The sequence below is a fragment of the Mustela nigripes genome, chromosome 9, assembly GCF_022355385.1.
Source record: "Mustela nigripes isolate SB6536 chromosome 9, MUSNIG.SB6536, whole genome shotgun sequence".
NCBI classification, from domain to species: Eukaryota; Metazoa; Chordata; class Mammalia; order Carnivora; family Mustelidae; genus Mustela; species Mustela nigripes.
Genome location: NC_081565.1, coordinates 20,075,662 through 20,093,985, shown reverse-complemented (window position 1 = coordinate 20,093,985; position 18,324 = coordinate 20,075,662). Strand labels below are relative to the sequence as shown.

Genomic DNA, 18,324 nt, shown 5'->3' with positions numbered 1-18,324 from the left:
TACTTCCGCTTTGCTGGGCGCGCGGTGGACGGTCTGAAACGTAGAGCTTGGCTTTCGCTGTGGTTTCGCGGCTCGGGAGCTCAGCATGGCTACCTCACGAGCTTCCTCCACGGTACGGATCTCAGCTCACTCTGGCGAGGAACACGGAGGGGCTTGGGGGCGGGAGCAGCGGTTCCTGTGAGATGGGGCTGCTTGGGAGCAGGCTAAGGTGGTGGAGGACGGAGGTGAAAGACTGCGAGACTTGGTCCTTAGAGGAGCAGCGTTTTCCTGATCGCTAAGTGCGTTCCGGTGCTTTAGTTCATTTGCACCTCTCACTACAGCCCCGAACTATAAATACCTCTTCCAGCTGGTCCAAAAACGGAGCTCTGGAAGGGAGTAGTGTCTCGGCTCAAGTTTATGTGTACGTCACATTTCTTAATTATAGTAAGGCTTTCTAACTTCGTATATATTGCCCTACGGCCCTTGATATTTCCCCTGTGATGAGCAGTAGCCTTGGAAGTTTCATAAAACCCAAGAGGAGATTGCAACGGAATGATGTAACTGTGTTCCAAAGCAAATCTGTGGTAGAAAGCTTACCAAGCGTAATTCACTCGTTTTATTAGCTTCTTCCTATCCGCAAAGCCTAAGTAATTGACAGACACCCCCATCCCTGCTGCCCCCAGTCATGAAGATACCTTAACCGCTGACCAACTTGTTCTTTCCGTTGAGGAGCTCCATCCTTCAGCAGAGCCTAATAAATGACTGAGATTAAGGCTCAGGTTAATCCCTGTCTTTGATTTATCAGGCAACCAAAACTAAGGCACCTGATGACTTAGTTGCTCCTGTTGTGAAGAAACCACACATCTATTATGGAAGTTTGGAAGAGAAGGAGAGGGAGCGTCTGGCCAAAGGAGAGTCTGGGATTTTGGGAAAAGAAGGACTTAAAGCTGGAATTGAAGCAGGGAATATTAACATAACCTCTGGTAAGATGCAAATTGTGAGTCTCTCTTTATCTTTGTATTATAGTCAGAAATTTCAATTAGACCTAGATCTGTGTAAGGCCATCCTTTGTCTAGTTAGCATCCTTTGCCTGGGCATCCTTTGCCTGGTTAGCATCATCCAAAGAGCCTGTCAGTTAAAACTTTTTATACGGTTTTTCTTCCACTGAGTCATCAGTAATCTTACCAGGAATTTATTCAGTGTATATTTGGATTCAAATTTATCCCATTTATCTTCTGAAGATCTAATATAGTTTTGGCATTGCTTTGGAGCAACTATGGTTTGTAACATTTTTTCCCTTTTTAGTTTCCCAGTTTTTAAGTGAAAGATCTGTTTTAAATCATAAAAGTAATATTTTTTAAACTTTTTAAAAAAATATATTTGACACAGAGAGACATCACAAGTGGGCAGAGAGGCAAGCAGAGACGGAGAGGGAAGCAGGCTCCCCGCAGAACGGAGAGTCTGATGTGGGGCTCGATCCCAGGACATTGAGATCATGACCTGAGCCAAAGGCAGAGGCTTAACCCACTGAGCCACCCAGGCGCCCCAAAAGTAATATTTTTATTTTGAAAGAAATCAAAGTGTTAGGGTGCCTGGGTGGCTCAGTCAGTTAAATTGTCTCTCTCTGTCTCAGGTCTTGAGACCTGGGATCAAGCCCCACATTTGGCTCCGCTCAGCTGGAGTCTGCTTCTCTCTTTCACTCCTATGCACACACCTGCTCTCTCTCAAATAGATAAGTAAATCTAAAAAAATCAAAGTGTAGAAATGTGTAAAGTAGAAAATCCTGTAAATTTTATTGGCTCTATATCTTTCCGATAACTTACTAAAGCTGTAAAAAATTATAATTTTTTTCACAAATGAAACATATACAAGTTGCTTTGTAACTTGCGTTTTTCACTGATATACTGTTGAGGTTAGCTTTCCACGTCAATAACTAATGGTCCTTTGTATCTCTGTTTATTTAGAGTGCACAAGCATCCCAAGCAAGCTTCACGCTCACCTGAGAGCCCAGTGTGAGGCTTATGACCTGAGATTGTCTCTAAAGTTGTAAATGTTTGTCATAAGAAATTTACAAACAGTACAGAGAGTAGAAAATGAATAGACTTCTTTACAGAAAGGACTTTTCTTAAGTTTCTCATTGATCCTCCCACACATTTTATTTTCTATATAGATGCACTTTAATGACTTTAAAGCTGTATCGCCACTGTAATTCTCACTTTTTCATCAAAATCCTTGTATTCATAGGCGCTTGGGTGGCTCAGTCTGTTAAACATCTGATTCTTGATCTCAGATCAGGTCTTGATCTCAGATCAGGTCTTTATCGCAGGATTGTGAGTTTACCCTTACATTTGGCTCCTCACTGGGTGTGAAGCCTACTTTAAAATAAAAAAAAAAATCAACCATGTATTCAGTGTGGGTTTTAAAACTAACTGCTAGATTGTTCAAAAAGCCTAGAGTCAAGACATGGATGGAACTGGAGAGAATTATGCTAATTGAAATAAGTAAAGCAGAGAAAGAAAATTATTATATGGTTTCACTCATATGTGAAACATAGGAATAGCCCGGAGGACCAGAGGGGAAGGGAGGGAAAACTGAATGGGAAGAAATCAGAGAGGGAGACAAACCATGAGAGACTCTGGGAAATAAACTGAGGGTTATAGAAGGAAGGGGGGGCAGGGGATGGGGTAACCAGGTGATGGGTATTAAAGAGAGCAGGTGTTGTGATGAGCACTGGATGTTATACGCAACTAATGAATCGTTGAACACTACACCAAAAACTAATAATGTACTATACGTTGGCTAACTAAACATTAAAAAAAAAAAAAAAAAAGCCTATAGTAAAGGGATAGCATTTTCATGGTAGTTTATTAGTTATATTTGTAGATGTCCCAGATTGGGACTTCTTTAGAGAATAGGTTTGGCAAGTGTTAAAATAATATGTCTATTTTATCTTCTGGATAGAAGGTCTAGTTAATTCATTTGTTGAAGGTGCTTCGTACTCTTACTTTCTCATCTTAGTTATGTGTGTACCTAGGTGTAAGGTTGTCACAATAAGATGATACGAGGGGTGCCTGCATGGCTCAGTCAGTTAAGCATCTGACTTGATTTTGGCTCAGATCATGATCTCAGGGTCATAGGATCTGAGCCCTGTATTGGCTCTCTGCTCAGTGGGGAGTCTGCTTCTCCCTCTACCTCTGCTCTTCCCCGCACTTATGCACATGCTTTCTCAAATAAAATCTTTTTCTTTTTTTAAGATTTAATTTATTTATTTTACAGCGAGAGAGAGACACAAGCAGTGGGAGTTGGAGAGGGAGAGGCAGGCCTCCCAGCAAGCAGGGAGCCCGATGGGGGGCTCGATCCCAGGACCCCGGGATCATGACCTGAGCCGAAGGCAGATCCTTAACAACTGAGCCACCCAGGCGCCCCTCAAATAAATAAAATCTTTAAAGTATAAAGAAAAAAAAAGATGACTTGAGCTGTTTTCCTTCCTTTTAAAGCTATGTCATTTAGTTTTTTGTGTTTGGCACAATTTAATAACCTGAGAATCAGTAAACTATGAAGTATATAATTGACTAGTTCTTAGAGGGTATACAGACTGCAATTGTAAGAAATTATTTTCCCCCATTTGAAGAAGATCTCGTGATTATGCTGATATTGCCTGTTCTTTTTATAGGAGAGGTGTTTGAAATTGAAGAGCACATCAGTGAACGACAGGCCGAAGTGTTAGCCGAATTTGAAAGAAGAAAGCGAGCCCGGCAAATCAATGTTTCCACTGATGACTCAGAGGTCAAGGCTTGCCTTAGGGCCTTGGGGGAGCCCATCACACTTTTTGGAGAGGGTCCTGCTGAAAGAAGAGAAAGGTGCCCTTTCTGAATTTATGCTCTCTTTTTTAATCACAAGATTCTACTTTCAAATTTTAGTTGATACATGTAGCTAAAACCTTAACAGAATGTCTCAAATAATGTTAATACCATGTCTTACTAAGTTGTTTTATATAGTTTAGCTCATAATCTGAGTAAGCCAATTTTTTATTCTGCTATTAATTTTTCTTTAGAAACTGTGAATAAGATATTAACGTGCAAATAGTTGAGTAAATATTTGTTTTTATTTGTTGTTGAACTTTGAAAATATGGACAACACGCACGTTCCCCTTGTCAGTGTGGTGAAACATAACGATAAGTATTTGGGGGTGGTTTTTGAAAAGGGGCACTTTCCTCAGATGATATCCTTGTGATTTTATGGTTTGGAGTCTCTTAGTGACAGGCTAGTCATCTGCGTGATAATGATCTTTGTCTCTCTGTCCACTGTCTCATCTCTCCCTTTCATCATTTTTTTCTTTATTTGTGTATTCTGCACATTTAATCACTGTAAAACCTCTACTGTATCTTATGTCCATTAAATAGAACCAGTAATGCTGGGCTTGTTTAAATTAGAAAAGAAAAAAAAAAACACCAACCACTGTTTATCAACCCAGTATCTTACAAACCCAGCCTGGCTGGCCACAAGGGTGAAAAGGGTAAGGGAGGAGGAGGCTCCCCTGGGCAAGTGGCGGGGTGGCAGGAAGAGCTAAAGGACAGAAAGAAAAGGGAACTCCCAGATGGGAGGGGACTGGTTGTCGTTAGGGGAGGTCTGCAAAAGGTACTCCAGAAGAGTGGAACATGGGGAGTGGACAGGTCAGTGCTTTCTCCACCAGGGCCCAGTGTTGGAGGAGGCGCTGTGTGCCACCATTGCCTGCCACTGGCATTTGGAGAACAGTGACCCATGAGCCCTGGACGTGACGAGCCCCTCCGATTCATGGATGACAGTCTGCCCCTGCCGCCGTGGTCTCCTTTTCCTTGAGGCTCATCTATTCCTCAGTGCATTGACTCTCTTTGGGCCTTTTTTCTCATTTACTCTTCGGCCTGCTGCCAACTGACTGACCACTGCCACATGAAGATTACTCTTTATTAAGGTCACTAGCTCATCTTTAATAAGAATGGCCCTGTCAGCCACTCCCTCCTTGAAAACACTCCCTTTCATAAAACCAAATCTTAATTTCCCTCCTGTTTCTCTGGCTAATTCTTCTAAGCCCCCTTTTTCCCTGCCCATCCTTTACGTAAATTGCAGTTTTTCCCCATATTTTGCCCTCACTCTGGGCAATCAGATCCATTCCCATGGTATCATTTACTGTGTATATTCTGATGATTCCCAGGTCTCTGTGGCCTGGATATTCTGTAGGTACTTCAAATTGGACATGTCTGGGTTGAACCCATCTGTTTCCCACCCTTCTAACACTACCATTCACAGGTTTTGGTTGCTTCACGTCCTTTGTAATCCATCAGCAAACTCTGTTTCTAGATTTATACCAAAATGTACCTCCGGGGTGTCCTCTTTTCTTTACTTTCTTTGCTTTCACACCTAGATCATTGTAAGAGCCCCAAACATGTTGTGTAATTGATTACTTAAAATTCATCAGTGTCTTCTTAAACATAGAATAAAAAAACTGTTGATCATGCTCTTCAACCTCTTATGCCACTCTTTCCCAGTTTACTAAACTTAGAACCCTTAAGGGTCCTCCTGAATAGTCAAACTCATTTTCTGTTTTTCCCTCTTAATTCTTTTTCTCTTTTTGTTCCACTCTCTTGCCTTTTAAAGCCTTTTTATTCTTTTGATTTTAGCTTAAATACCACCTTGTCCAAGAAGAATTTTTTATCACCTGTCCCTTTATAATGTAGGCCCCTCCAATATTGTCTGTCGTGGTATGTTACTTTCTTAATAGCATTTTCAGAGGGTGTGCTTTTATTGTTCTTTATATCGTTTGTCTTCCAGCCAACAGCAAAGTCTGTCTTATTGTGACCTTAGGTGAACGTCTTGAGTCCCTCCTGCCACTGTCTTAATTCAGTCCACCATTAAGAGTCAGAGGATCCTAAATAGTAGGTTGATTTCCGTGCTTATATTATTCCCTCTTCAGCCCGTTCTCTCTACTTTCCCACGGAATCTTTCTCATGTGTAAATTCTCCTTACTAGGCATAAGGAGCTCTTTATGACCTGGCCTCGACTTACATTTGCAGACCTCTCTCACACCAGCCCTTCTCTGGCACTCCATGCCGCAGCCGTACTGAAATATTTGCAATTCCAAGCTCACCACTCTTTTCCTACCTTCAGACCTCTGCATTTGTTGAACCATCTGCTTCAGCTGTCCTCCTCCATTCTTGACCTATTGACCTTACTAATTGAGGACTCAGTTTACGAAACACCTCCTCCATGAAACCTTTCCTGGTCCTTTCCAAGCCTAGGTTAGGTATTTCATTTATGTTCCTCCTTAGCACCCAGGACATATCACTGCCATAATACTTAGTATAGTGTATTGTGGTTCCCTGGTACTTTCCACCCACCTTTTCTGACACCCCGTCCCCTCTGCCATGATTATGCTACTTGGAATCAAGAACTGCTTCTTAGTCATTTTTGTACACTTAGCACCTCAGTCGTATCCGGCACATTGTGGCACTGAACAAAGATTGACTGTCTTTGTAGACCAAGTGGTAGCAATGTTGGGGTTGGTTGACTTTAAATTGAATAGGGTAATTGCTTATAGTTCAGATTAGGGAATCTTCAAATAAAGAAGACTCAGTGAACAAAATCACACTGGAGGTGTGCCTGGCTGGCTCAGTCAGAAGAGCATACAGGGCGCCTGGGTGGCTCAGTGGTTAAGCCGCTGCCTTCGGCTCAGGTCATGATCTCGGGGTCCTGGGATCGAGTCCCGCATCGGGCTCTCTGCTCAGCAGGGAGCCTGCTTCCTCCTCTCTCTCTCTCTCTCTGCCTGCCTCTCTGCCTACTTGTGATTTCTCTCTGTCAAATAAATAAATAAAATCTTTAAAAAAAAAAAAAAAAAAAGAAGAGCATACAACTCTTAATCTTAGGGTTGAGTTTGAGCCTCACACTTGGTGTAGAGGTTACAGAAAAGGAAAGGAGAAAAGAAAGGAATTTAAAAAAAGAAATCACACTGGAAGTTGAGGCATGACAACTTGACTCTTAAAGAAGGTTGTTTGGCATTTAAACGGTGAGAGAATAGGGCAGGCTTTCTCCCTTCTTTGACACACTTCACAGTCTCATCTCAACTTCATTTAAATTCTGATCTTTTTTTGTTACAGGTTAAGAAATATCCTCTCAGTAGTTGGTACTGATGCCTTAAAAAAGACCAAAAAAGATGATGAGAAATCTAAGAAGTCCAAAGAAGAGGTAAAATATGTGTTTGGCTTCACAGTACAAAAGTGAAGGAAATGAGGGATTAGTTCTCTCATTTTCTCTTGTCAGGGTTTGCTTTGCTAGAGGGAAGGGAATGTGTCTGAGTATTCAACGAATTAGGAATAGATACTGGCAATTGTTTGTGGTTCCTGTGTAGGTGTAAGTGAAGGTAGGTATAAGTGGGTTTCCCATTCAGGAAAAAAAAAAAAAAACATAGCATTCCTGGTATAACTTTTAACAAGGAACGGGAAGTCATCTAGTAAGAGCTCGTAAACAGTAGAAAGCACACGTGCCTGATTTCATCCTATTACTGAACTAATTCACCTTTTTTGTAGGCAGTTACAATAGAAATAGAGAATTGACAACCATGAGATGGGCAGGAATGCTTCAGACTTAACATTTCTGCTTTTAATTTCACTTTCAGTATCAGCAAACCTGGTACCATGAAGGACCAAACAGCCTGAAGGTCGCTAGACTGTGGATTGCTAATTATTCACTGCCCAGGTAAAGAGGCCTCTAGAAGGAGAAAGAAGCATATTTTTTCTTGTTTTCTCTTAAGGACTGAGGATCTATTAGAAAGACTGTGGTTAAATGAAAATTGAGTGGTAGGAATACTCACGTGAAGCCTTTTTTCAACCTGTTCGCTCACGGTAATCATCTGTGCCACAGGGCAATGAAACGCTTAGAAGAGGCCCGTCTCCATAAAGAGATTCCTGAGACAACCAGGACCTCCCAGATGCAAGAGTTGCACAAATCTCTCCGGGTAAGAGGCTCTCAGTGATTGTCCAGTGTAGTAAGGGCTCTTAAATACTCATTCGATGGCCTACTGTGGCCTACCGCATGGGAGGTAAAGGCAACTACTATTATGCCACCCTCCTTACACTTGCTGTTTGGGAGGAGCCATCAGTTAGGGTGGCAAGAACCTACTCTGGTTGGTACTCAGCAGAGGCCTGTGGTTCTGCTTTTTAATTCCTTTTTAATATATCAAAGCTGTACTTTAGCTCTCTCCATGGCTTTCCTGTGTACGCTGAGTTGACAGCGAAAGTAATGATACTACTTGTTTAAAAGACAGCTTGCTGGAGTTCTGTCCATGAACATAAGTGCCTCTTAACAAGAGACATATAGAAGAATCTTGGGGGGGTGGGCTAAAACTAGAAAATTGGGTGTTCTTATTGTGGAAAAACCAAGAAACTTTGGGGTTAGCCTATTAATGTTTACCATTTGTTCTTTTTTTAAGTCTTTGAATAATTTCTGCAGTCAGATTGGGGATGATCGACCTATCTCCTACTGCCACTTTAGTCCCAATTCCAAAATGCTGGCCACAGCTTGTTGGTAAGTCCCGGTTTTTACAGTGATATTTTTCCTAAGTGGAGGACAGATTCAGGGAAAAAAGAAAAAAACAGCCTTTGTCTTAGATGCTCGTTTATGCGTCTTTACCTCTGCTGCTCATGATCGCGCCAAAGTAGAGACTCCGGTGCTCACCCGCTACATTACACAGGATAATCTGCACTTTGCAGTTCTTTTATTTTGAAGGGACCCCAGAGATCCATGCCATGTCGGTCATGTTCTGAACGCTAGTGTTTTGGAGCAGATACATAGTTTATTGACTGACGGGTTTCCACACCTCAATATAGCTTTTCTTCTTTAGTTAGGCAAGATGCTCTGTAAGCGTAAAGCAGGGTGAGATGATGTTGTGAACCATTTTGCCTTAATAGTGTGTGGTATGTGTAAGGACTCAGTGAACACGAATTACTGGTTTTATATTTCCTAGTTGCCACCACCTATGCAGAAAGCTCTTAGGATGTGATAACGTTGTTGTTTTGCTCTATTTAGTTATTTTTGTGGAACATGGCCATCTAGTGAGAAGGGAAGCTTCCTTATGTTGTATGCACAGGAACTACTTGACAGGGTAGAAATTGAGATTGGTTCAGGAGAAAGCCAAGGACCTACTCATATCCCTCTACCTCTCCAAGCTTCAGCTACCTTCCTTATAAGTAGAAATGGTCATTCCTACATTATTTACCTCACAGGTCTACTGTAAGAATCATTTGAGGTGTTAGATATAAAAGTAATTTGTTGGAAGTTTTCTGAAATAAAAAGTCTTCTAAAAAAAATTTTAAGTACTTCGTAAGCAGCAAAATAATATTTCTATTTAAGGAGGTAGTATCATTATTAATATTATTCTTAGATAGTTTAATTCATCCTCCCTTCCTTCACTAAAGAACGTTAGGGAGCATAGCAACTTGTACTATATTAACTCTAGTCCTGTAGAGGCATCTGGCTGCATGAGATGTGGATGCAGCTTTCTTCTATAAACCATCAAATCATAAGCCTATTAGTTTTCCTTTTGTGTACCACTGTGAAGTTTGTTGGGGGAGAGAAGAGCTTGTCCTTTAGGAATGTTACCAAGGTACCTTTTCCTTCCCAGACCAACCCTGGCTGAGATGCTTTCCTTTATATTTGATAGGAGTGGGCTTTGCAAGCTCTGGTCTGTTCCCGATTGCAACCTTCTTCACACTCTTCGAGGTGAGTTAGAATCTTGTTTAAACCTCACTCATGGGCACTTGGGTGGCTCAGTTGGTTAAGCGACTGCCTTTGGCTCAGGTCATGATCCCAGAGTCCTGGGATTGAGTCTGCATCAGTCCTGGGATTGATCCCTGCTCCATGGGGAGTCTGCTTCTCCCTCTAACCTTCTCCCCCCTCACCTTCTCCCCTCTCATGCTCTCTCTCAAATAAATAAATCTTTTTAAAAGATTAATAAATAAATAAACTTCACTTGTGGGCAATCCTATCGGGACCCGTCTCACTCTTGAGAGCTTTTTCTGTATCTTCACTTAATGAATTTCTGTTACTTTACTCAGTCAGTCAGTATGTACATACATACATACATACACACATACATACATACTCATCAATCAATCTCACTCTTTTTCCCAGTGTGAACCCTGTCAAACAGCAAAACTCTACTATCCTGCCTGCCTGACACTCAGACCTGATACACACAGATTTTTTTTTTTTTTTCTTTTAAAAGATTTATTTGAGGGACTCCCTGATAGGCAGGGAGCCCGATGGCAGACTTGATCCCTGGACCCTGGGATCGTGACCTGAGCCGAATGAAGATAGGTTAACCAACTGAGCCACCCAGATCCCCCACACAAGATTAATTCTTGATTTGAATTGTCTTGGGTGGTTCTCACCACAAGGCTCAAAGACAGTGACTTTATACAAACTGTTCAGATTTTTTTTTTCATGTTCAGCCCCATTCTGGCATTATACAATCTCTGAACCAAAAGTGAAGGTTGTATTTTGCTCTTTTTGATGTAATTTTAATAATAATTTTAAAAAATTTTTTAATAGTTCAGTAATCACTTCAATACCTTATTTGTCCTCATGTTCCCTAATGTATATTGTGTTACTCATCATAGTCTGTTCTGTACATAAATTGTAAGGGGTAGGAAACCTTTAACTTTGATTTCTTACATTCCTTTAGGCCATAACACAAATGTAGGAGCAATTGTATTCCATCCAAAATCCACTGTTTCCTTGGACCAAAAAGATGTCAATCTGGCCTCTTGTGCTGCTGATGGTTCTGTGAAGCTTTGGAGCCTTGACAGGTGAACCTGACTCTTCTGCCCATACTGCAGTTACTAAAGTAGAGTTGCTTGGTTATCCTTGGGACCTGAAAATCTGTCATCTAACCTCAGAGATGGTCTGAGTCAGGGGAACTTGGTGTGAACATAGAATGTGAAATTTCTTTCTTTGACCTCTTCTCACCAGAGGAGTTATGTCAGGTTTTTATTTGTTAACTTTGCACCTTGATTTTTCCCTCTAACATAGTAGCCATTGTTTTCCCAGTCCAGTTATTCTAGAAAGATCTGTTGACACCTCCTGTATAATACACTGACTTGGAGAGAAGCACTGTTTGGTAGATGAACTAAAAGAGAACATTCTTGGCAGCACATTGGCTCCCAGCAGATGACTGCAGGGGAGAGGACAGTGAAGCTCTGAGGCAGTATTACGAAGGTCGTGGGGACTCCTCCCAACACGATCCTCCTTTACCTAGAACATATTTTCCCATTACGACAGTTTGGGGGTTTTTTTAATGTGTTTATGATTATTGTTTTCCAAGAAATTTGTGAAAGCACTTTGTTGGCTAAAGGAAATCTGAATTCACTTGCTTAATTTTCTTTCTTTGGGAAAGCACATGCGACTTTCCTGCCAGGTTTTTGTACAGAGCTAATTAGTCTCTACTCTTTGCCAGACAGGGTCTTACCTCTGAGCACAGCCAGTTTTAATTGGCTTTGTATCACTTAGCAATATTTGTTCCCCTAGGGCTTTGATTAGCTCTATGTATGCACATTGACAAAGTTCCCTTTTTAATTGCCCTCTTTAGGGTTTGTGTTTACTTCCTTTCTCTGGTGTTTCAGTTCTTTTTTCTTTGGTTGCTGGGGAGTAGAATTTAATGGCCACCAAAGGAAATTAAGCCTCTGTTGAGGAGCTCCTTTTTTCATTTGCATCCTTCAACAAGCTAAAATTTGAGACAAATTTATCTTTAATCCACTTGTACCAAAACTTCTGTAGCTTTGCATCCCTCTCAAAATATGTTTCCTTTCTAGAATCTCAGCTCTCCTTTGGTGTAGAGACTATTTTGCTTGTCAGGCTGTATTATCCTTTATTGTTCTCTAATCCTGAATGATAATAGCATTAAGCATTGATTAACATATTGAATTGAGATAAAGCAAGATAGTATGTATTGAAGTACTAAGGGCAGTATTGCACAGGAAATAGCCCCAAATCTTTTAAGACTTCAGAAAGTAGCATAAATTGTTAACCCTACTTTTTTTTTTTTTTAAGCCCTGTATTTTTAACAGTGAGTTTAGTTAAAATTTGGCCTTTTAAATCTACAGAATGGGTGTGTCTGTCGCAACAGCTAATAAATTCAATGAACATTTATGACTATAAAATAGTTTATTCCCTTCTATTGATTCTTTTTCAGTGATGAACCAGTGGCGGATATTGAAGGCCATACAGTGCGTGTGGCTCGTGTAATGTGGCATCCATCAGGGCGTTTCTTGGGCACCACCTGGTGAGCCATCCTCTTACTGTTCTATCCATACAGACCTGTGGCATCCTGTTAAGCCTCACGACTAACTGCCAAGGAAATTTTCAGACCAGAGATCTTCAAATAGGATTTTCTTGGGCTGCAATGAATCAGAATTAGAGTATATGATAAAGTTTGGGCGAAGTGTATTTGCTTTTAAACTTCAGTTAATCTGAAATTTCAGTAATTGCCAGAAAACTAGAATTTTCACTGTTCTCTTTCTTGACCAGTCCTAGTGGTGTTTTTGTTTTTGTTTTGTTTTTCCACTGCACATTATATTGAAATCACTTTGCTTACAAGTTGGTCTCCCTTTCTGGGGCATCTGGCTCAGTCAGTACACCATGCAGCTCTTGATCTTGGGGTTTTAAGTTCAAGGCCCACATTGGATGTAGAGATTACTTAAAATCTTAAAAATTAGGGGCGCCTGGGCGGCTCAGTGAGTCGAAGCCTCTGCCTTCGTCTCGGGCCATGATTCCAGGGTCCTGGGATTGAGCCCCACATTGGGCTCTCTGCTCAGCAGGGAGCCTGCTTCCTTCTCTCTCTCTCTCTCTCTCTCTGCCTGCCTCTCAGCCTACTTGTGATCTGTATCTGTCAAATAAATAAATATATATATATTTTTTTTAAATTAAATTTTCTCCCTTTCTGGTTCTGCAACTTCATTAAGGACAGAATCTGTTAAATACTTTTTTTTTGGTAAAAGATTTTATTTATTGATTTGAGAGAGTGAGCACAAGCAAGCGGAGAGGCAGAGAGAGAGCAAGAAGCAGACTCCCTGCTGAGTAGGGAGTCGGACATGGGGCTCCATCCCAGGACCCTGGGATCATGACCTGAGCTTAAGGCAGACGCTTAACTGACTAAACCACCCAGGCGCCCCAAAGAATTTTTATTTGGGGGAGAGAGAAGGGGAGAGGAAGAAGTTGACTTCTACTGAGCAGGGAGCCCCATGCAGGGTCCCATCCCAGGACTCCAGGATCATGATCTGAGCCAAAGGCAGACACATAACTGAGCCACCCAGGCACCTGAGAATCTTTTTTCTTTTAAAGATTGTTTTTGTTTGAGAGAGAACACAGGTGTGGGAAGGAGCAGAGGGAGAGGGACAAGCGGACTTCCTGCTTAGTGCAGAGCCCAATTTGGGACCTGATCTCAAGATCCTGAAATCATCACCTGAGCAGAAACCAAGAGTCAGACGCTTAACTGAGCCACCCAGGCACCATGTTAAAGAATTCTTTAACTGAAAAAAAAAAAAGAATTCTTTAACTGAGATACAATTTACATGCCGTGGAATAGATTTATTTTTAGCGTACAGTTCAAATGCATATGCTCAGGTAACCCATATCCCTGTCAACGAACTGTTTCCATCATCCTGGAAAATTCCCTCCTGCCCTTTTGCAGGGGACTTCCCCTTCTAAAGCAACCACTGTTACAGTTTCTATGAACGTAAATTAATTTGGTCTGTTCATATTCTGTGAACTTGTTTGTGCCTAACTTCTTTTGCTTAGCATAATGTTTTTAAGATTCATTTCAGGGCACCTCGGTGGCTCAGTTGAGCATCTGGCTCTTCCTTTCGGCTCAGTTCATGATCCCAGGGTCATGAGATTGAGCCCCACATCAGGCTCTGTGCTGGACATGGAACCTGCTTGAGATTCTCTCTCACTCTCTCTTTCCCCCTCTCTCTCAGGGAAAAGGGGGTGGGGATCATTTCTGTCGTGTGTATTAGTAGTTCCTTTTTATAGCCAAGGAGTATTCAGTTGTATGGCTCTGCCACAGTTCATCCATTCTCCTGTGATGGAGATTTGGGATGTTCCCAGGTTTGGGTCAGTCAGAATAAAGGTGCCGTAAATACTCTTGTGCAATGTTTTTGGCAGACATGTATTTCTTTACTTTCTCTTGAATGAATAACCAGGGATGTGGTAGCTAGGTCATAGAGTAGCTGTATGTTTAACTTTTTTAAAACTCCCAGCTGGTTTTTCAAATTCATTGTAAATTTCACATTCCCAGAATTCTGCTTGCTTCACATCCATGCCAGCATTTTGTGTTGTCAGTTTTACCATTTTGACTGTTCTGTCAAGTGCATAGTGAAATTTCATAGTTTTAATTTTTATTACTCTTATGACTCATGGTATTGGGTATTTTATCGTCAGCTTATTGACCATTTGTAAATGGTCCTCTGTGCATTGCCCAGATGCTTTACCTATTTTTTTAATGAGGTTTTTTTTTCTTTATTTTTACACACAGTTCTACCACCATGTATTTGTTTGTTTGAGGTTTATTGAGGTGTAGTTTTTTGGTTTTGGGTTAAGTTGTGAGTGTTTTGCTTTAAAGTTTTGTTCTATTTAAGGGGTTCCTGAGTGGCTCATTCAGTTGAGCATCCGACTCTTGATTTCGGTTCAGGTCATGATCTCAGGGTTGTGAGATTGAGCCCCATATTGGGCTCTATGCTCAGCATAGAGACTGCTTAAGATTCTCTCCCTGGGCCTCTGGGCCATGCAGTCGGTTGAACGTCTGACTCTTGATTTTGACTTGTTTTTGTTTTTAAAGATTTTATTTATTAGAGAGAAAGAGCACAAGCAGGGGGAAGTGGCATAAGGAGAGGAAGAAGCAGGCGCTCCTCTAAGCAAGGAACCCAATGTGGGACTCAATCCCAGGACTCTGGGTCACGACCCGAGCCAAAGGCAGATGCTTAATCACCTGAGCCACCCAGGCGCCCCAACTCTTGGTTTTGGCTCAGGTTGTGAACTTCAGGTTGTGGGATTGAGCCCCGAGTCAGGCTCAGCACGGAGTCTGCTGGAGTTTCTTTCTCGCTTTCCCTCTCCCTCTCTTGCTTGTGCGCGCATGGCATGCGTGCATTCTCTTTTGCTCTCTCTCTAAAATTAAAAAAAAAAGATTCTCTCCCACTCCCTCATACTTTATCTCTTTAAATAAATAAGTAAATAAATAAATAAAAAGTAAGTTTTATTTATTTAAGTAATCTCCACACCCAACATGGAGATCAAACTCACAACCGTGAGGTGAGTCACGTGCTCCATGAGCTGAGCCAGCCAGGCACCTCTCTACCACCAGTTATTGAAGAGACTTTGTTTTCCTGTTGAAATTGCTTTAGTGGCCTCATTAAATGACCCACATTAAGTGACCCACAAAAAAATGTGTGAGTCTCTTCCTGTACTCTCTCATCTGTTGCATCGATCTGTTTCCTTATGGCTGATTTTTGTATCCCCAACATCCAGTTTAAGGCCCCCAAAATACTCAGTGAGTGAAAAGACTTAACAGTGGAATTGAGAAAGACGGCAGCAGTCTCTGCTGGGCCATTCTAACAGAATTTTATTCTTAAAATAGCCACTGAAATAAATTTGTAGGAAGTCCATGGTTTCCCAGGTAGCACTCAAGACAGATCTGCTTAGTTGTTGAGGTATTTTTTTATGCCAGAAAAGAATTTTTTGTTAATATGGATGTATGAATAGTAAAAAGAGCAAGCACAAGCAGGGGGAGCAGCAGAGGGAGAGGTAGAAACAGGCGCCCCTCGGAGCCGTAGAGCCTGACACCGGGATCATAACCTGAGCTGAAGGCATGTGCTTAACCGGCTGAGCCACGCAGGCGCCTCATCAGAAGCATAATTTAAGCTACAGGTGTTTATAGTACGTTACACATTGTAGAAACTGAGTATTTGCCTGTTCATTGTTGGTTTGATTTTTTTGTAGCTATGACCGCTCATGGCGCTTATGGGATTTGGAGGCTCAAGAAGAGATCCTGCATCAGGAAGGCCACAGCATGGGCGTATATGACATTGCCTTCCATCAAGATGGCTCTTTGGCTGGCACTGGGTAAGCCTTCTTCCACCTAGCCAGGGGCAGTTCAGTAGTTCACCTGTTACGTATCCCTGCTTCCACAGAGAAATGGATTCAAAATAGTCACTTACAAATTATTTTGTCAGGGGACTGGATGCATTTGGTCGTGTTTGGGACCTGCGCACAGGACGGTGTATCATGTTCCTAGAAGGCCACCTGAAGGAAATCTATGGAATAAATTTCTCCCCCAATGGGTAAAATAAACTCATTGATTGAGGGGCGGGAAAGGTTAGTGGTCAGAATGTACCTTTGTTTCTAACTTAGACACTACGTCTGATCCGTAGCTACCACATTGCAACCGGCAGCGGTGACAACACTTGCAAAGTGTGGGACCTTCGACAGCGGCGTTGTGTCTATACCATCCCTGCCCATCAGAACTTAGTGACTGGTGTCAAGTTTGAACGTAAGCGTTCCTCCTGTTTTGCCTAATCACAGGACAGACAGAGTGCACTGCTGTGGAATGCAGGCCGTGCTTTAGCTTAACTTGCACGCAGAGTAAGAGAGAATTTGGCCTCTGTTGAAAAAGGAGCACATTACAAATTCCTTCCCTCTGTCACATTTTTGGACAGCTATGGCACAGCATGCTTCCTGTTTTGGGAAGTAAAGAAGATTTCCATAAATGCTTTGAGTCATTTTTTTCCCTGAAAGTTATAAGCAGTGAATCCTTTTTCTTTTCTTTTTTTTTTTTTTTTTTTTTTTTTAAGATTTTATTTATTTATTCGACAGAGAGAGAACACAAGTAGGCAGAGAGGCAGGCAGAGAGAGAGAGGAGGAAGCAGGCTCCCTGCTGAGCAGAGAGCCCGATGCGGGACTCGATCCCAGGACCCTGAGATCATAACCTGAGCGGAAGGCAGCGGCTTAACCCACTGAGCCACCCAGGCGCCCTAAGCAGTGAATCCTTAATGTTATTCTGAAAAGATTGTCAGGGAAAGAGCCAGAGGACCTTAATAATGTTACTCATTTTTTAAGTCTGTAGTCCTTTTTCCCTGGAGGCCTCATAGGAATGTAGATGAGAATATTGGGCTTTTCCAAATGGGGAAATACTTGATACTTGAATTCCTCAAGCAGCTCCCCTTCTTTTCTCTTAAAGCTATCCATGGGAATTTCTTGCTCACTGGTGCTTATGATAACACCGCCAAGATCTGGACCCACCCAGGCTGGTCCCCACTGAAGACTCTGGCTGGCCATGAAGGCAAAGTGATGGGCCTAGACATTTCTTCTGATGGGCAACTCATAGCCACTTGCTCATATGACAGGACCTTCAAGCTCTGGATGGCTGAATAGGCAAGACCATGGACAAAGGACCAACTTCAAGCTCTTCCTTAAGAGCCATTTTCAAAAAAGAAAGGAATTGATTTGTTTCATTCTATCATGTTTTTTTGCCAATTGCCATGTATAGGCCCTCAAAAGAATTGGATTTCCAGGTCAGCCTCCACTCCAGGTGGGCAGCCCAATCTCTGGGTCTTGATGAACCCCTTTCGTAGTTGAAATTTTATTTTCATCTTCAAGCCCTGCCACGGACTATGTAGACATTGTGGTTATTAATCTTTTATTTGAATGCCCTGTTGCCTCCTTCACAGCACTCAGGATTGTGACTGGCTCCTTTTTTAATTTTGAAACTTGGCTTTCCATTACATGGTACATGCTTCAGGACTACATGTGACCCACAGAGCAACGCAGCTGAGCTGTAGTCTGGAAGCCCTCAAGTAAAGGGGCACTCCTTGCTACACACTGGTTAACTCTGCCTTGACAGAGTGGAAACCTTTCCTCTGCCTTGAGAACAGGAGACGAAGAGGTGGACCACAGCTATGCTCAGGGTGATGGAGTAAAGAAGATTTTACCTCTTCCTGTTGAGTTTGCTTGGAATGCTAACCACATCAGGAAGTTCAGAACTGAATATTTGCCCTGTTCGAAAATGTCTTTCATTTTGCTTCGAAGTTTGGCAATTTTTGTTACCCCAAAGCTAGGCCATTGTGCCAAGAGGCAATGGAATTTCTAGAAAGCAAACATGAAATCTCTGTTGTGCCACCTCCTTTGTATTGATTATTCAGAGGATGTACCTTTCATGCCAGGGTAACTGGGAAAAATCCCAAAGGGGTATTCCTCAACATCAACTTCTTTTTTCTTTATTATGCATTTGCTACAGAGTAAAATCCTATTATAAAAATGTCCTTTAAA

General features: G+C 41.9%; 1 protein-coding gene across 1 annotated transcript; it reads left to right on the top strand.

Annotated features, from left to right (window-relative positions):
* The first annotated feature begins 7 nt into the window (after positions 1 to 7).
* On the top strand, positions 8 to 18,174 carry PRPF4 (pre-mRNA processing factor 4). The gene is made up of 14 exons (XM_059411029.1): positions 8 to 112; positions 785 to 962; positions 3,653 to 3,839; positions 7,110 to 7,197; positions 7,628 to 7,707; positions 7,873 to 7,966; positions 8,441 to 8,535; positions 9,671 to 9,729; positions 10,694 to 10,817; positions 12,200 to 12,289; positions 16,000 to 16,122; positions 16,233 to 16,340; positions 16,431 to 16,549; positions 17,237 to 18,174. The coding sequence occupies exons 1-14, from the start codon at positions 86 to 88 to the stop codon at positions 17,428 to 17,430; spliced, it is 1,566 nt and encodes a 521-aa protein (XP_059267012.1). The 5' UTR covers positions 8 to 85; the 3' UTR covers positions 17,431 to 18,174.
* Positions 18,175 to 18,324: the final 150 nt, after the last annotated feature.

Excerpts from the sequence above, each read along its gene's own strand:
- PRPF4 (XM_059411029.1), top strand. The coding sequence starts at position 86 with ATGGCTACCTCACGAGCTTCCTCCACG. Across the intron at positions 3,840-7,109 it reads CCTGCTGAAAGAAGAGAAAG|GTTAAGAAATATCCTCTCAG; the intron begins GTGCCCTTTCTG and ends TTTTTGTTACAG. Across the intron at positions 7,708-7,872 it reads GCTAATTATTCACTGCCCAG|GGCAATGAAACGCTTAGAAG; the intron begins GTAAAGAGGCCT and ends TCTGTGCCACAG.